This window comes from Kwoniella pini, chromosome 1, assembly GCF_000512605.2.
Source record: "Kwoniella pini CBS 10737 chromosome 1, complete sequence".
Classification (NCBI taxonomy): Eukaryota; Fungi; Basidiomycota; class Tremellomycetes; order Tremellales; family Cryptococcaceae; genus Kwoniella; species Kwoniella pini.
The window spans coordinates 1,628,146-1,646,216 of NC_091716.1; the positions used below are offsets into that span (position 1 = coordinate 1,628,146).

The 18,071-nt window shown below is 40.4% G+C and overlaps 9 protein-coding genes across 9 annotated transcripts; 6 read left to right on the forward strand and 3 right to left on the reverse strand.

The window, feature by feature from the left end:
- Positions 1 to 152: 152 nt before the first annotated feature.
- Positions 153 to 1,923, reverse strand: I206_100633 (uncharacterized protein; the record flags this gene model as incomplete). Its single annotated transcript, XM_019152471.1, has 4 exons — positions 153 to 1,160; positions 1,218 to 1,406; positions 1,483 to 1,698; positions 1,759 to 1,923. 4 exons carry the CDS (start codon positions 1,921 to 1,923, stop codon positions 153 to 155), a joined length of 1,578 nt encoding a protein of 525 aa, XP_019014609.1.
- A 298-nt stretch (positions 1,924 to 2,221) lies between these two features.
- I206_100634 (uncharacterized protein) lies at positions 2,222 to 3,582 on the forward strand (the record flags this gene model as incomplete). The annotated part of the gene is made up of 7 exons (XM_019152470.1): positions 2,222 to 2,261; positions 2,336 to 2,372; positions 2,434 to 2,453; positions 2,524 to 2,651; positions 2,907 to 3,014; positions 3,140 to 3,488; positions 3,557 to 3,582. The coding sequence occupies 7 exons, from the start codon at positions 2,222 to 2,224 to the stop codon at positions 3,580 to 3,582; spliced, it is 708 nt and encodes a 235-aa protein (XP_019014608.1).
- Positions 3,583 to 3,874: 292 nt separating this feature from the next.
- On the reverse strand, positions 3,875 to 4,450 carry I206_100635 (uncharacterized protein; the record flags this gene model as incomplete). The annotated part of the gene is made up of 3 exons (XM_070202244.1): positions 3,875 to 4,056; positions 4,257 to 4,289; positions 4,354 to 4,450. The coding sequence occupies 3 exons, from the start codon at positions 4,448 to 4,450 to the stop codon at positions 3,875 to 3,877; spliced, it is 312 nt and encodes a 103-aa protein (XP_070058345.1).
- Positions 4,451 to 4,961: 511 nt separating this feature from the next.
- Positions 4,962 to 6,222, forward strand: I206_100636 (uncharacterized protein; the record flags this gene model as incomplete). The annotated part of the gene is made up of 5 exons (XM_019152468.1): positions 4,962 to 5,262; positions 5,359 to 5,486; positions 5,549 to 5,721; positions 5,781 to 5,955; positions 6,025 to 6,222. 5 exons carry the CDS (start codon positions 4,962 to 4,964, stop codon positions 6,220 to 6,222), a joined length of 975 nt encoding a protein of 324 aa, XP_019014606.1.
- A 573-nt stretch (positions 6,223 to 6,795) lies between these two features.
- Positions 6,796 to 8,086, reverse strand: I206_100637 (uncharacterized protein; the record flags this gene model as incomplete). The annotated part of the gene is made up of 4 exons (XM_019152467.1): positions 6,796 to 7,274; positions 7,341 to 7,644; positions 7,703 to 7,874; positions 7,941 to 8,086. The coding sequence occupies 4 exons, from the start codon at positions 8,084 to 8,086 to the stop codon at positions 6,796 to 6,798; spliced, it is 1,101 nt and encodes a 366-aa protein (XP_019014605.1).
- Positions 8,087 to 8,660: 574 nt separating this feature from the next.
- I206_100638 (uncharacterized protein) lies at positions 8,661 to 10,740 on the forward strand (the record flags this gene model as incomplete). Its single annotated transcript, XM_019152466.1, has 15 exons — positions 8,661 to 8,711; positions 8,766 to 8,819; positions 8,876 to 8,931; positions 8,987 to 9,017; positions 9,071 to 9,179; positions 9,242 to 9,443; positions 9,503 to 9,517; positions 9,578 to 9,642; positions 9,704 to 9,798; positions 9,854 to 10,032; positions 10,095 to 10,158; positions 10,226 to 10,294; positions 10,360 to 10,453; positions 10,507 to 10,585; positions 10,641 to 10,740. The coding sequence occupies 15 exons, from the start codon at positions 8,661 to 8,663 to the stop codon at positions 10,738 to 10,740; spliced, it is 1,263 nt and encodes a 420-aa protein (XP_019014604.1).
- A 614-nt stretch (positions 10,741 to 11,354) lies between these two features.
- Positions 11,355 to 13,437, forward strand: I206_100639 (uncharacterized protein; the record flags this gene model as incomplete). The annotated part of the gene is made up of 7 exons (XM_019152465.1): positions 11,355 to 11,373; positions 11,444 to 11,626; positions 11,695 to 11,901; positions 11,961 to 12,366; positions 12,440 to 12,635; positions 12,693 to 12,886; positions 12,954 to 13,437. 7 exons carry the CDS (start codon positions 11,355 to 11,357, stop codon positions 13,435 to 13,437), a joined length of 1,689 nt encoding a protein of 562 aa, XP_019014603.1.
- A 407-nt stretch (positions 13,438 to 13,844) lies between these two features.
- I206_100640 (multiprotein-bridging factor 1) lies at positions 13,845 to 14,907 on the forward strand (the record flags this gene model as incomplete). The annotated part of the gene is made up of 6 exons (XM_070202245.1): positions 13,845 to 13,847; positions 14,031 to 14,109; positions 14,202 to 14,264; positions 14,402 to 14,474; positions 14,560 to 14,665; positions 14,773 to 14,907. 6 exons carry the CDS (start codon positions 13,845 to 13,847, stop codon positions 14,905 to 14,907), a joined length of 459 nt encoding a protein of 152 aa, XP_070058346.1.
- Positions 14,908 to 15,427: 520 nt separating this feature from the next.
- Positions 15,428 to 17,784, forward strand: I206_100641 (metacaspase-1; the record flags this gene model as incomplete). Its single annotated transcript, XM_019152463.2, has 13 exons — positions 15,428 to 15,615; positions 15,732 to 15,931; positions 15,999 to 16,088; positions 16,183 to 16,208; positions 16,267 to 16,348; positions 16,447 to 16,594; positions 16,656 to 16,772; positions 16,904 to 16,963; positions 17,022 to 17,144; positions 17,205 to 17,240; positions 17,302 to 17,413; positions 17,498 to 17,663; positions 17,753 to 17,784. 13 exons carry the CDS (start codon positions 15,428 to 15,430, stop codon positions 17,782 to 17,784), a joined length of 1,380 nt encoding a protein of 459 aa, XP_019014601.2.
- Positions 17,785 to 18,071: the final 287 nt, after the last annotated feature.

Consider the following 18,071-nt stretch of genomic DNA (forward strand, 5'->3'; position numbering starts at 1 on the left):
TTCCAAAGGAATTTCCATCGCATCTTCTGACCACAAGGATTCGTGATGTTGTATACGTTGATGCATATAGATGACCGTGTCATTCCAGGCCGTTGATGTACAAATCATACGTCTCCTCGTCAACTCTGTCAAAACCGCCTACTACGGACTCACTAATCCTCTTCACTTTCAATGTCCATCTCCATCTCCTCTTCTTCACCTTCCGCATCCTCTTCACCTGCACCTGCTCCCGTTGTAGCTCCAGCATCATCATCCTCCTCTTCATCCGTATCAACGTAATCTCTGGATTTCTTTTTTGAACTTGATCCGGATTTCGAAGTTTTAGCTCTTTTCCTCTCACGTTCTCTTTCTTCAATCCTACGTTCAGCTTCTTCCATTTCATCCACCTCTTCTTCATCTTCTTCCTCATCTTCATCATCCGTATAACTCTTATTCTTTCTCTTCTTATTCTTATTTTTCGATTTCTTTTTCCTCGATCCATATTCATCTTCATCGGAATCCGCCACGACAAATCCATCATCTTCATCATAATCTCCTCCTACTCCACCAATTGATCTTTCCCTATTTTGTCTAGGTTCGTCTTCATCCGATCCATCCGAATCAGAATAGAATGATTTTTTACCAACTCTACTCTTTCTAAAGCTACTTCCACTAGAAGTTCTACCCAATCCAGAACCTTTTGATGAATTTCTTCCTCCACTTCGTTTAGGTTTATCAGCAGCTGATTTGAGATTTATAAACTCCCTGTTATACGCTCCTTTCAATAATAATTTCTGCAAACTTTCTTCATCTTTAGCAGTCTCTTCCAACATTTTCATTTTAGAATGTTTAACATGTTGTTGTCCTACATGTTTGACCAATTCTAAATGCGTTTTGCTATCCATTGAAGTAGGTAAAAGTGATAATTGTCCAGCAATTGCTCTTTCGGTAACTAAGACAGTTTCATTTGGTGCAGTGACTGATAAGAATGTTGTAGCTGAGACGGTATTTGGTATTTGCTCAGGTTGCTTCGTAGTTCCAGCAGGTAAAGGTGGTTTAGGATCTTGAGGTCTAGCTAAAGTTGCACCATGAGAAGGAGCTACATCGAATAAATCTGCTCCTAGTTGCAGAGATACTGATCCATCTGACCAACGTAACATTCGAGCGTTACTTTGACGTGTCTTCGATCAACAAGGAAATCAGCGGGATCACCTGAAGTTTATATTGAGTATGCTCACAAGCTCTCCATCACCACCAGTTACCCATTTCCACCTTATGGTATTCCTCACACCGATCATCTTACTCTTAGCAGCTATTGGATTCGCCTGACTATCTATCGGTTCTTCATTTGCTGTTTCTCGGTATAAATCAGGTTCATAAGGATTTGAATCTAGGTTGACGTATGCAGGTAGTTTCATATGCCATACCTGATGAGCATTCGGATCAGCTGATGAGGAACGATATTGAGGGTTTGTAATTGGATTTTTTCAAGATCTTACACACCTTATCATCCGTAGCTTGCATCTTGTTCCATTGGGGTAAAGGCAAAGTAGCCCACCTTTCACCTCTACTTTCAACTACGTCCTCCTCTTCGTACTCTAATGGATTTGCTGAACCTGATCTCGACCTGGTTCTAGATCCTGACCTACGTGAAACAGGTGTTCCAGTTGAAGATCTGCCTCTTTTAGCCCGTTCTTCCTCTTCATCATCGTCACCGAACTATCAGAGACCGTACACATATCAGCTGTATCACTGAATCATGATGTACAATGGGCGTACCAAATCGCCAACATCATCGTCGGCTTGTACGGGTGATTGAGCTTGAGCAGCGGGAACAGGTGATTTCGAGCTTGAAGCTACAGGAGAAGGTTGACGGGAAGCCTGAGACCCTCCTTCGTTATCGGAATCTCCAAACAAGTCATCTGCTCTTTCCTCATCTGACATGGTCAATGCTGTTTTGCTTATGCAGTGGTTGATATGTTGTAAAGGATTGCTATGTATATTGATACGAGTATATATGATTTATGACAATTCGCGTATCAAGTTGATGATAGGTGAAGGTGCCACATGATCGGAGTATCGGAATTAAACCTTTCTACTCCTTTACTCCGTCTTACCCTTCTTTCACCTCACCACCATACATCGTCAACGGTACAAACCCAATTCATCACATCAATATACGATAACATCATTCACTTGAACCCTTTTTACTCCCCACTCATCTTCAAAACAATCATACAAAATGGCCTCTCGATTCGCCCTCAAGAGCCTCAGGTCAGCGGGTATGTAATAATTTGGATGTATTAGAGGATATAATTGGATGATGTACTAATATTCGGATGTGTTCGGCCGTTAGCTCTCGCCAGACCTGCTCCTCGAGTTGTCGCCCAAAGGTGAGCCCTTCTTACTCTTAGATAGCGATAGGAGATGTAGCTGACAAATCATACTTTTTAGCGTTCGATTCATGGCTTCTCGTTAGTATTTGACCGAAATTAGAAATGCGGAATGGATGTTTTGACTGATTTGAATGTACAATAAAAATAGAACCAACTCCTGATGAAAGAGCTGAACAAATCATCAACGCCGTCCCATCTTCCTCTCTTTTCACCAAAACAGGTGGTATCTTACTTGGTACCGGTTTGACCGCCGCTGCTGTCTCTTCCGAACTCTACGTGAGTATACTATTCAGTCTCGTCATTTAGACGTAGAAGCAAAATGGGAAAGGGATAAGAAGACTAGAACGAGATGGAGATGTTACGGTGATTGAGAGACCAAGGAGTCTTGGGCTTCCTGCGATGTGCAAGATGGATAGTATCAGGGTTGTAGGGGAGAAGGGGAAGGGAGAAGTGGAGAACGAAGTCTCGGACGACCATAGAAGATCAGGGTGTTTTCCCGATAACTCTCGCTGACGCCTAAGCTTCATGTAGGTTGCCAACGAAGAGACCGTTCTGGCCGTCGGTTTCTTGGTCATCTTCACCGCTATTGCTAGATCTATCGGTGCCCCTTACTCTGGATGGGCCAACAACCACATCGAGGTGTGTTTACTCTTCATTTATATCATGCGATTAAAACAAAAGCTAATAATGCGATTGCTTTACTGTCTTTCCCCTTCATCATATCTAACCCACTCAAACCTACCCTTATCAATCATGGATAACAGCGAATCAAAGGTATCCTTAACTCTGCTCGAACCGAACACACCAAAGCAGTAACCGACCGAATCGAATCCGTTTCTCAACTCAAAGATGTCGTTCCTCTTACCGAGTCCCTTTACGCCGTTGCCAAGGAGACTAACGTCCTCGAGCATGAAAACTTCAAATTGGCTCAAGAGAACGCCGTAAAGGCTGAATTGAAATCCGTTTTGGATTCTTGGGTCAGATACGAACAACAACAACGAGAAGCTGAACAAGCCGCTCTCGTCAAGACCGTTCAAGCCAACGTTGAGTCTGAACTTGCCAAACCTGCTTTCAAGAAGCAATTATTGGAAGAAGCTTTGTCCCAAATCGAGCGTGAGTCATTTGAACCATAGCGCATAATAGTATCCAATAACGTGTGCTGATACTTCTTTGGGATTCAGAACTCTCCAAGGCCAAAGCCATCTAAGTTGATGGAGCAGTAGGCAGTTGTGGGGAAGAGCGGTGCAGGCCAGTGGGACGAAATAGAGGGGAAGAGCGGAAATAGATGCATTACGGGAGAAGTGCTTGAAGTTTATTGTGGAAGGGGAAGTGGACGTACATAGACTTCAGTACAAATCAACAAAACTATGAAACTTATAGCTAGGCTGTTTTGTGTCAAGTCGTAGTCCGTGACAATCACCTGCTACAATTTGCATTGAGAAGGTTATTCATTCGTCTATACTACGATACGATATCAATTTGGCCTTCTCTTATCCTTTTTATTTCTTCAGTCCAGCTACGCCTTGTTGAATCTCGTCCGCACCTTTAGCAGCTACACCTGCTGGTCTTTCACCTCCTGCAGAATGAGATTGAGGTTGTTGCGATGGATCTCTACCTGCTACTTGTTCTCCGAGATTATCGATAAATGAATTAGCATTTCCTCGGATAGCTTCACCTGCGCCTGATGTTTAATGTATATATTAGCTATTGACCAGCTAACAAAGCAGCTTCTAGCGTTCAGACGTTTCGTAGTTCTCTGTTATGTGAATGAAGTACGCATTTAGGCGAGAAGGTGGAGTACTACTGACCGTGAAATACTATTAAAAAAAGTGCGATCAGTATGAAATGCGTATGCTTTTTGATTTGGTCAAGTCTACTCACCATTCCACCCTCCCTTCACTTTATCACCTAGACCTATAGCGTATACGAGTTAGTAAATGCCCGCTATAGTATATATGCGATGAGACTCGATATTCACCTTGAGCAGCATTTGCTCCTGCACTTCCATCAGCTTTTGTTCCAGATACAGTTGGTTCGGTACCTGCTGCATATGCGTTGGTGTTTGAGCTGGACATTGGGGCGTTACTTTCTTTGTTGGAATTACAAGCGACTCTGATCTGTGCAATGTAACTAGATGGTTTGTTGTTGGTGTTAGATAGACAAGATAAAATTAAATATTAGATAGACAAGATAAAATTAAATGTTAGATAGACAAGATAAAATAACATCAAGAGTTGATTGATTGAATTTTGGCCACCGGTTTCTTATTGAATTGAATTGACGTCATACTTTCGCTTGAGGATTGTTTGCGTCTTCATCAGGAGGGACCAGCGTGTTTCCAATGGTACATAACGTATACAACAATACATGCATAATTCAGCTAAAGATGCAAAATAAATCCTCAAGGGTTGATATTGGTATCCTCTTGTTTAAATTGTGATTGTATAGCGAACGGAATGACGGTACCTAAGGAAGATGACGAATTTACGTTCCTTTAATTACTCGAAAGCAAATCCAAGAAGCCTCCGATATGTAACGTTTCTTCTTGAAATATGTTTTTTCTTTGAGAAAAAGGAGTGAATTACAATGAGAACAATTGAGCTAGAACCATCACCTTCAATACCACTTCATTCTCTCGAAGCATTACAACAAGATTCATTATTACCAATTTGTAAAGCATGCGGTACACAATATTCCAAAACGTTCAACTTGACAACAAATTGTAAAATATGTGAAGATCCAAGACAATTTATTCCTTCTACAGGACAAGAATGGACCAACTTATATGATTTAGGTCAAGATAGAAAACATGTATTATTACAAGATGAAATTGATGAGAGGATTTCATTCATTAGTGTTGAACCAGGATTTGCTATAAATCAAACTCGTTAGTCCTCCTTCTGCAGTTCATGTATAACCAAAATCCAACCGAAAGAAAACAAGCAAATGGCTGATATTTGACTTCTTGTCAATCTGTAATTAGCCATTCTTATCGAAACTTTCAATGGCTCATATATATGGGATTGCTCTGCCTTGATTTCATTACCGCTGATAGGATTTCTTAGCAAGCTCAAACGACCTTTGAAAGGAATAGCTATCTCTCATCCACATGTGAGACAGTTGTATAATTTCCATTACAATGCATTGAAACTAACATTGGATTTGTCCTTCAGTTCTTCGCTACCTCTTTGACATGGGCTAGAGCTTTGAGAGTCCCTTTATACCTTTGCGAAGATGATAAAGAATGGTATCAGCGGTTGAATGATATAGAGGCACAAGATCATATCATTTGGTGGAAGGGAGAGAAGGAGTTGGATAAGGGTGTAAAATTGATACAATGCGGAGGGTGAGTCGAAAAGGTATGACCATTCCCATTGCCAACGCTAATATCGTTTCGAACAATAGACATTTTCCTGGTTCTTCAATTTTGTATTGGGATAGATTATCTGAACCTCCTCCACCTAAGGATGATCTACCTTCAAAACCTACTCCAGTATCAGGCATAATATTCACAGCAGATACAATCATGGTTCAACCAACTCAAAAAGGATTCTCTTTTATTTGGTCTGTACCTAATTTGGTTAGTCAATTCAATTGACTCATTGAAGTCTTAAAGTGTAGTATGTGACATTGACAGACAAATAAATAGATTCCATTACGTCCTAATTCGATATTAGCAATACAAGATCGACTCAAATATCTCTCATTTCATGAAGCTACTTCGAGTTGGCCTAACAGGTGGATAAGAGAGGATGCTAAGATGGCTCTTGAGCAAAGTGTAATTACCTACTTGGCAGCTGAAGGCTGGAGGTTGGATCAAGAAAAGTTGGTAAAGCTTATCACCTGATTTGACTACTTGCTAGGTAAGATGGAGCATACTTGAAGTCGTCCTCCAATCACAGGCGCATGTTGAATGTCAATCGGAGGAGAATAGGTTGTACAAAATATTGAATGAATGATCAGTTGTATATGCGAGAGTTATCCATCGTCGTAAATCAATACTAAGGTGTAATTTTATACTCGTCGATTATATACTTTATTTACTCATTAATATATACTCTTTTTCCTACTCGTCGTTGCTAAAGTATACTGGTTTCTCTGAGTGATAGTTTTAATGATCCCCTTTTTGATTAATTTTTGAATTAGGTACTCAATGAATATGGATCAGAAGGTTCTCCTGAAGAAACAAAAGTATATTTTGCATGGGTGAAAGATTGAAGAGAATAGCTCATGACTCAATTTAATGGAAATCAACAAGGTCAAGAATTCGGATCAGGAGATAATACATTGAAAGTCTAAAGAATTATCTAGAATCGCACGGGCAGTATCCCGTAAATAATTTAACAAGTCACGGTGAATTCAGGATAATTCTAGACAAAAATTTCCATTCGGTCTACCCGGGGGTACCATACTCCTTTGCTCAAATCCAAAGCGGAACCACTACAGATTCGATACCTTCTAATCTCGTGACCTCCTTCAATTGTAACCCATCTTCACCAGCTCTTTCTAAAATAACGACTCGACCTGTATCTCTAGCAGCCACTAAAACGTATTTTCCCGTTGAATCCTGCTCTACAGCTCTAAGATGCTTTCCTATACCTCCAATCCATCCTTCTTTAGTCCTTTGTACATCCCCTCCATCGTTTTGAGAAACAGAGAATAAAGCTAGAGTATCTTCTTCATTTGGAGAATCTCGATTTGACGTTATAAGTAGATATCGTCCATCTGGCTTTGTAGGTGGTAATAAGATGATTTCAGCGCCTCCCGTTTCTCTCCTTCTACCATCATCATTTGGAGGAAGCATCGAGTATCTCTTGATCAATTTTGAAGGTCCGGATGAAGGTAATGTATGAATAGTTAATGCTCCTGCAACTTCGTTCAAAACGTAGAAATGAGATCCTGGATTGGACCATCCAAAATCAGCTTACAGTCTAATTTAGCGGCATGGAAGTAAAAATGACTTACCACTTGGATGTACGACTAAATGTCTAGGTCCATCTCCATCTTCAAATCCATCATCTATTTCAGCTAAAAGAATTAATTTCTTTTTACTTGAATCCCATTTATACCTATATACTTTATTTGAACCCAAATCTGGGACTAAAATTTCATTATTATGTATAACCACTTGATGCATATGAGCTGATTCTTGTCTCCAATGTTTCATTGGTGAATAATTTCCATTATATATCCTTTCTGGTGTAGGTGAAGAAGCTGCGAATAAACCATCAGATCGAAGTGGAATCACTGTTACGCTACCACTTCGATACTAAACAAACATAACTTATCAGCAAACTGAATAAATGAGCTGAAATTCCTACACTTACATGTGCGATAATTACCTCTGAACCATCTGGTAAAATCGCGAAATGAGTTGGACCTTCACCTCCCGTATTTGCTTCTGCTAATCTTTCGAGTTTTCCATCTGAACTATTTAATCGATATATGAATAATTTGTTATCGACCCAACCGTTCGAAAAGATCAGTTCGGGATGTAGTCTAACCAGGTATGAAGAATCAGTCACCCGGAGATATGAATTGCGAAAGACCCGCAAACGGTCTCACGGATGTTTGATCACCCAACTCGGTTGTTTCGGTAGATTTTCTGTACTCAACCCTCTTCTCAGTGTACGCTTCACCGGATCGAAGAGAACTGAATGTATTGAAGTCGCGTGTGTACCTAGTAATATCAATTTTTCCGAGTCGCTCATTGTGTTTGATGACCTAGCAGAATGGTTATTTGTATGTGAGTACCGCTTGCACAATCAATGAACGGTCAATCATTGTATATGTATTAATCGCATCACAATATATCACTTCGTAACGTTCGGTTACTTCCGAGTATCCATCTGAAGGGGTACCTAGAGTAATCCTCGGGTGGATGTCCGAGCATTACAAGGTCAAAAGTCATACTTTGCTCTTATCTACCAACTCGTGACTCTCTTCGGGCTGGGCGGCTCAACTCGAAACGTGCATAAGCTGGAACATTCCCCGTCGAACGAAGCGCATATGCAAAGCTGGCTCAGAGCAGCTTGCCTTACAGGACAAGGTTAATGGAGATGCCGGCATCCGGCTGGCCGGCCCGTTTCTATTTCCGGATACGCGCCGCCGGTCCTGCTAGTAAATAGAGGTGACATCGTGGAAACATAGTAAAAGTTCATGATTGTTTGATCCTCCAGAGTATTTTTTAATAACTCAACATCCTGATTTGTATCAACGTCGTTGATTATCTTGACGTTACTACTGCAACCATCAACCCCAGATTCCAAAGAAGAGCTAAGCAAAATGTCAGGCGTCGAAAGTTTCCCTCCTATCTCTGTCGGTCTTATGGGTACCGTAAGTATCCTATACCTCGAATGAATACAATGTAGCCTGCTAAATCAAATGTAGGGTGAATACACCACCGGTATCACTCCAACTGGTCAATCCAAGTCAGATAAGAAGGTGAGCAAGAACCTTACTGCGTACGTTTGTAAATCTGGCTGATATTTTTATCCAAGATTGGTGTTGTTGGTGTAACTATGTTTGATCTTCGAAGACGAGGAAAGGTTTCAGAGTGAGTAGTCATCTAGTTGCGTGGAGGACTAGTAGCTCATAAAGATGTCTTACAGCATAATAATGGCTGGTACTAATGGTGGAAAAGTGAGTTTTAAAACTAATTAGTGGATTTAGCTTTTCACTGACTGAAGTTTCAGTTCCCCGAGATCAAAGCTCACTTTCAAAAGAACATTGGAGATGTCTATAAAGGACTTGACCTAGATTTCAGAGGATTCCCAGAAGGTAATCTCCGAAATGCCGAGGCTTGTGAGTGATTTATGTAACACTACTTATCAAGTATCCCGCCCTGACATAACTCGTTCAAACAGACAAGGAAGCACTTCGAGCTCTTCCAAAAGGTTCAGCTGTCATCATTTTCACTCCAGATAGTACTCATTTCCCAATCGCCTCCGAAGCTTTGAACCTTGGTCACCACGTCTTAGTTACAAAACCTGCTACTCAGAAATTAGAAGATCACGTCAAATTGATCGAGTTGGCTGAAGAAAAAGGTCTAGTATGTTTCGTAGAACAGTAAGTCCACTCCTCTTACCTTCAGTGGACCTGTCATTGACATATGCAATCTTGAACAGCCACAAGCGATTCGAGTCAGTATAGCCCAAACATAACCCCTCAGCATTGTTGTACCTATACTGACTCTCCAATAGCCCCGCTTACAATGATGCCCGAGCTCGTGCTCAAAAACTCGGTGATTTCAACTTCTACCAATCTTGTGAGTCTCACCGTATTCCCAGTTCATGCGAAAATGTAACCTAATCTCAACGTTTTGATAGACATGTCACAACCTAAGATGCAATTGGAAACTTTCAAGTCATGGGCTGGTATCGATTCAGATATCTCATACTACCTCAACTCCCACCACATTGACGTGAGTGCGCGATATGACTCATTCTAGCTTGTTTGATCGCTGACAAGATATGCAGATCCACTGCTGGATGGTTGAAGGTCGATATAAGCCAACAAAAGTCACTGCCTCAGCTACTACCGGTATCGCTACTTCCATGGGATGTGACCCCAAGACAGAAGACACTATCACCCTTCTTGTCGATTGGGAGAACATCGAAACCCCAAGTCAAAGAGGTACCGCCGTTTACACCGCTTCGTAAGCATTACTTTCTTATTTTGTTTGCCTCAACTGGGGATCGCTGATAACCCCCCGATCAGATGGGCAGCCCCAATGAAAGCTGGTGTTCATTCTGAACAAAGATTCCACTACATGGCTGCTAAGGTGAATCCACTGCCATACCGAAGCTTGTCTTCTGTGACTTCTGTGACTGACCTATCTGTCGTAATAGGGAGAAGTTCGAGTTGATCAAGCTCACAGAGGATACAGTATCGTAGAAGATGACACAGGTAAAGCTGATGTGAGTGATTTGTGTTTTGGCATTTCATATGTCGGTCATGTGCTGACCTGCAGCATCCGTCGTAGTACAACCCCTTCTATGTCAAGTACAGTCCAGATGAGAACGGTTACTTTGACGGTCAAAAAGGTTACGGATACGTTTCTTTGGAGAAATTCATTGGTGAGTCTTTCGCCTGTTGTATTGATACATATATGCTGACATCGATATCGCAGATGCCGCTCAACGAGTCACAGCTGGTAAAGCCAAGGCATCAGACTTTGATGGAAAGGGTCTTCCAACTATCAAAGCTACGTGAGTAATCAATGACATGTGGCGTCATCATTGATGCTGATTTTGCTCTTCATAGTGTCCTTACCACTGCAATCATCCATGCTGGTAGAGTATCACTTGATGAGAAGAGAAGTGTAGGGTTGACTGAAGAAGGAGGTAAATGGAAATTAGTATAGGGCGTCAATCACTATGCTGTGTTCATAACAAACTAAATAGAACTTGTAGTGTGTAATAAGTGCAAGCCGTCTCATGCATTGGACTTTTCTTTCTCCGGACGAATGAATTTTTACTGATTTCAGTTGTACATTAAGACCTGTCAATCACCGCCGAATATCCTGTTTTCGAATGTTAATAGTAGGACCGGCTTGCATTTGACTCGGTTATTGCTAATCTTTCCCCCTTCCCCCATTAAACCCCACCAAATGATGGGATTGGCATGACGTAAATCAACGAAATATTTAACGAATTTTAAAATTTAACTCGCTTATAAGGTCGATCCGAAGGTCATGATGGTTACAAACCCGAACTATATTTTTACTTAACTTATTGGTCCAAAACGAAAACAAGTAAACAAGATTAAAATTTGTATATGCTTGTGTATACATAACCCAGGAGGTCTTGCATAATTCTCGATAACTCATTAATAATATAAAGTGTAGCAAACTTTCGAAGCAATCGCTGTCTGATTTTACTCATTTAGTACCAATACAGGTGGCAAAATTCGTTACAATCAACGTAGACCTTGGCAATTGCGTACCTATTTTTCTACTTTCGCGTTTAGTCCTCAACAATGTTACAACGAAATCCAGGTGTGTTACTCTTCTCGTTCATCACGGTAATATGTATGGTTCCCGAGTGACTCATGACCATCTAAACTAGACTCCGATTGGTGGCGTCAAGCTATAATCTATCAAATATATCCTCGTTCATTCTGTGATTCAAATGGTGATGGAATAGGAGATTTAAAAGGTATCACTTCAAAAGTACCTTATTTAGCTTCATTAGGTATCGATGCAGTTTGGTTAAGTCCATTCTACCCTTCAGGATTGAAAGATGGTGGATGTGAGCAGGAGTTTCCATTCATCAGTCATTATTATCCCAAATAATAAGCTGATTTTATTTTCCTATAGATGATGTTTCAGACTATAGAGATGTCGATCCAAGAATTGGAACTCTTGAAGATTTTGATGAGATGAGTAAAGCATTCGAAGAAGTAAATATAAAAGTTATGGTTGATATTGTACCTAATCATTCGAGTGATGAACATGTATGGTTTCAAGAAGCTTTAAAAGCCGGTAAAGGATCTAAAGAAAGAGAAAGATATATCTTCAGAGATGGTAGGTGCTATAAACCCTTTGGACGGACGAACAATGAGGTTAATAAATTATTTGAATAGGTTTAGGACCAAATAAAGATATTCCACCAACAGATTGGCAATGTGCTTTTGGAGGTTCATCTTGGACAACTTCAGGATGTAATGATGGACAATGGTATTATCATATGTTTGATTCTTCACAACCTGATTGGAATTGGGATAATATGGAAATTCAAGAAGATTTTATTAAAACTTTAAGATTTTGGGCAAATAGAGGTGTTTCTGGATTTAGAATTGATGTTGCTCATGCATTAGTAAAAGATTTTAATGGAAATTTACCAAATTGGAAAGAAATGAATGAAATTAGAGAGAAAAAATTAAAAAATGGAAATAAACATATAACTCATCCTTATATGGATAGAGATGAAGTTCAAGAAATTTATAAAGATTGGAGAAAAGTATTTGAAGAATATAATCCACCTTTATTGTAAGTTCCTCCTTTTTCCAGTAAGATAATTTTTTTCTTTGACTAATTGAATTATTATGCGCTTTGATAATAGTGCCGTTGCTGAATGTTGGGTTGCTCCTGATCGAAAACCTATGTATGCTTCTCAAGAAGGATTAGGACAAGCTTTTTCTTTCGATATGATGTTATGTAATTTCGATGCAAAGGAATATCGAGATTGTATTGAACATTCACTTAAAGATAGTAAACAAGCTGGAAGTAGTACTACATGGGTATTATCGAATCATGATGTGAGTATTCGAATTTTACTTGGTTACAAGTTCAATGTATGCTAAAATGAGATATAGGAAATTCGACATGTCACTCGATATGGACTTCCTAATGTACCCAACGCGGGATATCCAGAGTTCGACGATGCATTCAACGCATACAAACGATCTAAATTTACGGATCCTCCCGTAGATGTAGCAACTGGATTAAGGAGAGCAAAGGCAGCTACTTTAATGATATTGGGATTACCTGGATCTACTTACATATATCAGTGAGTTTTTATTCCATGCGTTATCAAAGGCTTCAGAACAATGTTAACATAATGGATCGATGTACAGGGGAGAAGAATTAGGTTTACCCGAAGTAATCGAGATACCAGATGATCAAAGACAAGATCCACATTTCCATCGAACTAAAGGTGAATGTCTAGGTAGAGATGGATGTAGAGTACCTTTACCTTGGAATTCTACATGTAAGAATCTTGGCTTTAGTAATGATAAACCACCTCATTTACCTCAACCAGAATGGATGGAAGAATATTCTGTAAACTTGCAAGATAACTCATCGGAAAGTACTTTAAACTTTTATAGAAAAGCTTTAGAAATTAGAAAAGAATTACAATGTGAAGAAGAATTAGAATGGATCGAAAATGATAATTTAGAAGTACTACATTTTTCTAGACCTGGAAAATGGGAAATTTTTATGAATGCTTCTAAAAAAGCAATTTCAATTCCAAAAGGTAGAAAAGTTTTAATTAGTTCTAATGAAATTATAGAAGGGATTTTAGAAGGTGAAACTACTGCTTGGCTTTTAGCTGAATAGAGGGATTTCTATCAGATCATTGGACAGCTTGGTGAATTGAGATCAGCTTGTATGCATGTATGTACTATTATAACTTGTATAATCTTTAACCTGTTCTATGCATTTGCAAATAATATCAGCTCAGAAGCTATGATGGGCCTATGCGGAACCGAAGCGCCACAATATGTGATCTATTAGACCACGTGGTCTGATTTCGTCATACAAATCGATTGATGCTAGAAACCACCATCGCATATAGCAGCACACGACTCATCCCATTCATCTGGATTGACTTTTTGACTTTTGCTTTTTTTCTTTTGTTCATATCTACATCGACCACGTTCATAAACCGCACGAAATTAGCTGTTAGTACAGACTTATATCAATCACCTTATCTTATAAACAAACTATTGAAAAATCAATACAACATGGTCAGTTGAATTTACTCAACGATTTTCTTACGTTCCGTTTAACCAAGACATATGCTAATTCTCCTTGACTGTCTTTGCTTCACCTACCACTTCAACCTGTTCGCAAATCTTCTTGCAAATCATGGAATACTGTCTATCTTGTTCCAAATCCACATTGTTGCGTTTGTCGCTTCGGGTCGATAGTCTGGGTGGGACGACAAACCTCAAATCATCGGTTACAAACAACAAAGACCAACTGTAGCAAAAGGATCAGCCTTGAATTGTAAGTGAAGAACCAAATGGAGTGCAAATCTCGCTGGAGATGTATTTTGTATGGGTACTAAGTTGGAGCTGAGCACATCTCCATCGCCGTAGCCGCACAACGATCTGGATTGGTGGTTTCTTCGGAATCTAAAGGTGCAGGGCAAACTAAAGGCCGTGAGTACTTTGGTTGTCAATCAATCTCATCTACCTTATCTCTTCTGGTCTAAGATCATCCTTTCTCCCGGATTCTCTATGGAGCACTGTTGCTGCGAGTCAAGAAAATTGAACACTGATTGTCCCCCACCTCACAGCCGCCGATCATCAACGTATTGCTAAACTCGATAGGGATGATGCCCCTAAGCCACCTGAGAAGATTGGACAAGAGTGAGTAGTTTTTGCATTCTATCAAGGGCTAAAGCACCAGTAACTCCTTACTACGAACCCGACGCTCATACGGAAATTTCGTCAGTGTCGGAAAAGCAGTAGCAACAGCACGAATGGCTATCAAGAACGCTGAAGGAAAATCAATGACTCAAAAAGAATTGGCCACTGCCGTTAACGCTCAACCCTCTGCTGTGAGTTTTAGCTCCAGATTGTGCTGTCAAAATCATTTAATCAAGATTGTGTTTCATGATATTGCTAATTCGGCCTACATTCGCTAATCATATTATTATCGTACTAGATCACCGATCTTGAAGCTGGTCGAGCAGTCCCTGATCAACAATTACTCTCCAAATTGGAAAGAAAGTTGAATGTCAAACTCAGAGGTGCAAAGAATACTATCGGAGGACCTCTGCACCCACCAAAGAAGAAGTAATTACGGAAAGATGGGTGAATACGTAGTGAACAGATGAGGGCTCGAACAGGGATAGGCGGTGTCCCAAGGGCAAGAAGCATTTTGAAGCATATAGAAGGAAATCATAAGCATTTGTCGCTTTGAAATAAAAAGATCGATCTGCCTCATTTAAATTATGCATTGTGATTCTATCTATGATTCGTCGATCGACAGGTGTAGCACATGAGCTCTGTGATACGCGGTTTATGGGAGTGATAGTGCAAGTACGTCAGAAATTCACCTAGACGTTCATGAAGTGCGCAGATTCGGGTTATCGGGACAAATCCGTTGGGTGACAGCCGTGGAGTAACCGGCGCACAGCTATCAATTACGAGTACTCTTCCTTTATCTTTCATAGCTTTTCATTTACCTATATATCAATTGTAAACGTAACAATAAGTTGTGAATAAGCATACACGTACTAGTCTATTCGATCCATTGATAATTAAATACCATCTCGTAGGTTATTCAAGCGAGAATACATTGATAATAGGAATTCAATATGTCGTGGAACCAATATCCAGGAGGAAATCATCAACAACAAGGTAATGGAGGAGGCTATGGATATGCGCCACCACCACCTCAAGGATATGGAGGGTACGCGCCTCCTCCTCCTCCTCCTCCTCCTCAACAGGGATATGGAGGTCCACCTGGAGGATGGAATCAGGCTCCTCCACCACCACCTATGGGGTGAGTAATCATCTTCCATTGATTCATTCCAAAAATAGATTTCTCATTCAAAACCGTCAACTATATTTCTTGTCCTCATTTGTAAACTACTGAGGCTGACTTGAGGATCTATGTAGATACAATAATGGACCTCAGCAAGGATATTATAATGGACCACCTCAAGGTGGAGGACAAGGACAAGGTGGATGGGCACCTCCAACTGGTGTTCCACCTAGGCAAAATTATCATCAGACAGGTGCAGGTTTTATGCCACCCTCAGGTCCTCCACAAGGTGGAGCTGGATATACTCCACCAGGATATGGAGGAGCTGCACCAGGTCAGTCCAAATCATCCAACATTTACGTGCTATGTTGTCTAAAACTCATACTGACATCTTTTTACAGCTCGACCACCTACTAATCAACAACATTACGGACCCCAATTACACGGACAAAACGGACAGAATGCTCAACCATATTTCCAATATTCACAATGTACGTACAAGAGCTCAGAGACAACCCTTTTCACGTCTATGTATATCTGAGCCCTTCCTAGGCGATTTGAGACTAATTATTCTTATCCCTGCAGGTAGTGGTCGACGAAAGGCATTATGTGTAAGCTCGCAGGTGATGATGATATATATATTCTTAGCTGATTTTGAGAGTGGAATAGATCGGTATAAATTACATCGGATCTTCTCAAGCTTTGGCAGGTTGTATCAATGATGCTCGTAATGTGCAAAAGTTCTTGATCGGTGAGTTGGTTCACTCATCTCGTTGCATTTCATGCGTTTTTATTACCCTGTCAACTCCATGTAATCATTGATGTTTAGTAACTAAAACGTATATTCAGAACGATACCATTATAAAGCCGAAGATATTGTCATGCTCACTGACGACGCGCAAAACCCAAGACAAATCCCTACCAGAGCCAACATTATCCAAGCTTGTCAATGGTTAACTCAAGGCGCTCAACCTAACGACGCTCTATTCTTCCACTAGTACGTTATCCCGACCTCTGATTCGGCTGTCTTAGCTAATCCAGAACCCCTCATAATGTAGTTCTGGACACGGAGGTCAGACAAAAGACTTGGATGGAGATGAGGATGATGGGTACGATGAGGTTATTTATCCATTGGATCATCAAAGAGCAGGACATATCATAGATGACGACTGTGAGTGCTTGTGTCGTGCCAATCATTAAATTCCAGACTGATTGCTGATAATCGTCCTCTTTTTCACAGTGTAAGTGAATTTCATGCTTCGCACCGAGTTGTGACATCCGATCAAGTTACTGATCGGTTAAATAGACACACTCTCCTAGTCAAACCTCTTCCTGCAGGCTGTAGACTTACAGCTATCTTCGATTCGTAAGTCGTTCCTCAATATCATTGACATTCGCTTGACTCGGACCCCGTACATTCTCAGGTGTCACTCCGGTTCATGTCTCGATTTACCTTACATATACTCGACTGAAGGAACAATCAAAGAACCCAATTTGCTTGCTGAGGCTGGACAAGGTTTACTTGGCGCAGGAATGAGCTACCTGAAGTGAGTTGTTTTCCATTTCTGAATTATCGACTTGACAACTGACGCCTTGTCATAATACAGGGGTGATACAGGAGGTATGATTAAAGGCTTGATGGGGTAAATACCGAATACATATTCGTCAAATTGAACACTCCCACTGACTCTCTTACGTATTCAGCCTCGGTAAAAACCTCGTCAATCAAAATTCTGATGCTCGAAAGAGAACTCAAGAAACCAAGACAAGTCCTGCGGACGTTATCATGTGGTCAGGGTGTAAAGACTCTCAAACTGTCAGTTCTCTTTGATGATTGTTATTTAGGCTGAGGCTTAATGTCAATTCATAAATTGATGATTTCGATTTATTTTTTCAATAGTCTGCTGATACTCAAGAAGCTGGAAAAGCAACTGGGGCTATGTCTTACGCTTTCATAGCTGCATTGACTAAATACCCTCAACAAAGTTATGTACAATTGTTGAAAACTATTAGAGATGAGTTGAAGGGTAAATATAGTCAAAAACCACAATTGTCCGCTTCTCACCGTATGTCATCTTCCCTCCGTTTGTGATATCTAACATTTGTCCATTGTCCTAGATTTGATACTGATACTTGCGTTTATAACTCTTTGTAGCTATGGACACCAATCTTCTATTCATTGCTTAAGCTAGTGGCAGGGGAGCTTGTTGAATTCAGTCGAGTCTGTAGTGTTTGATTAAGTAGGGAGAATGAATTTTATACCATATATTGCTACTTCTTTGCGTCGATTTACTTTTCTTTTGTAATTGCTTGCTGCGTATCCCTACAACTGAGCGCTTCGCGAGTGCCCACCATTCATACACACCACAATTCAAGGGTGTGGATTTGCCAGTGAACAGCGACTGCATTATTATATCTGAGTCTGAAAGGTTTGCGGCGTTCACCGCTCAGTGTTCCGCCTAGTGATGAAAAAG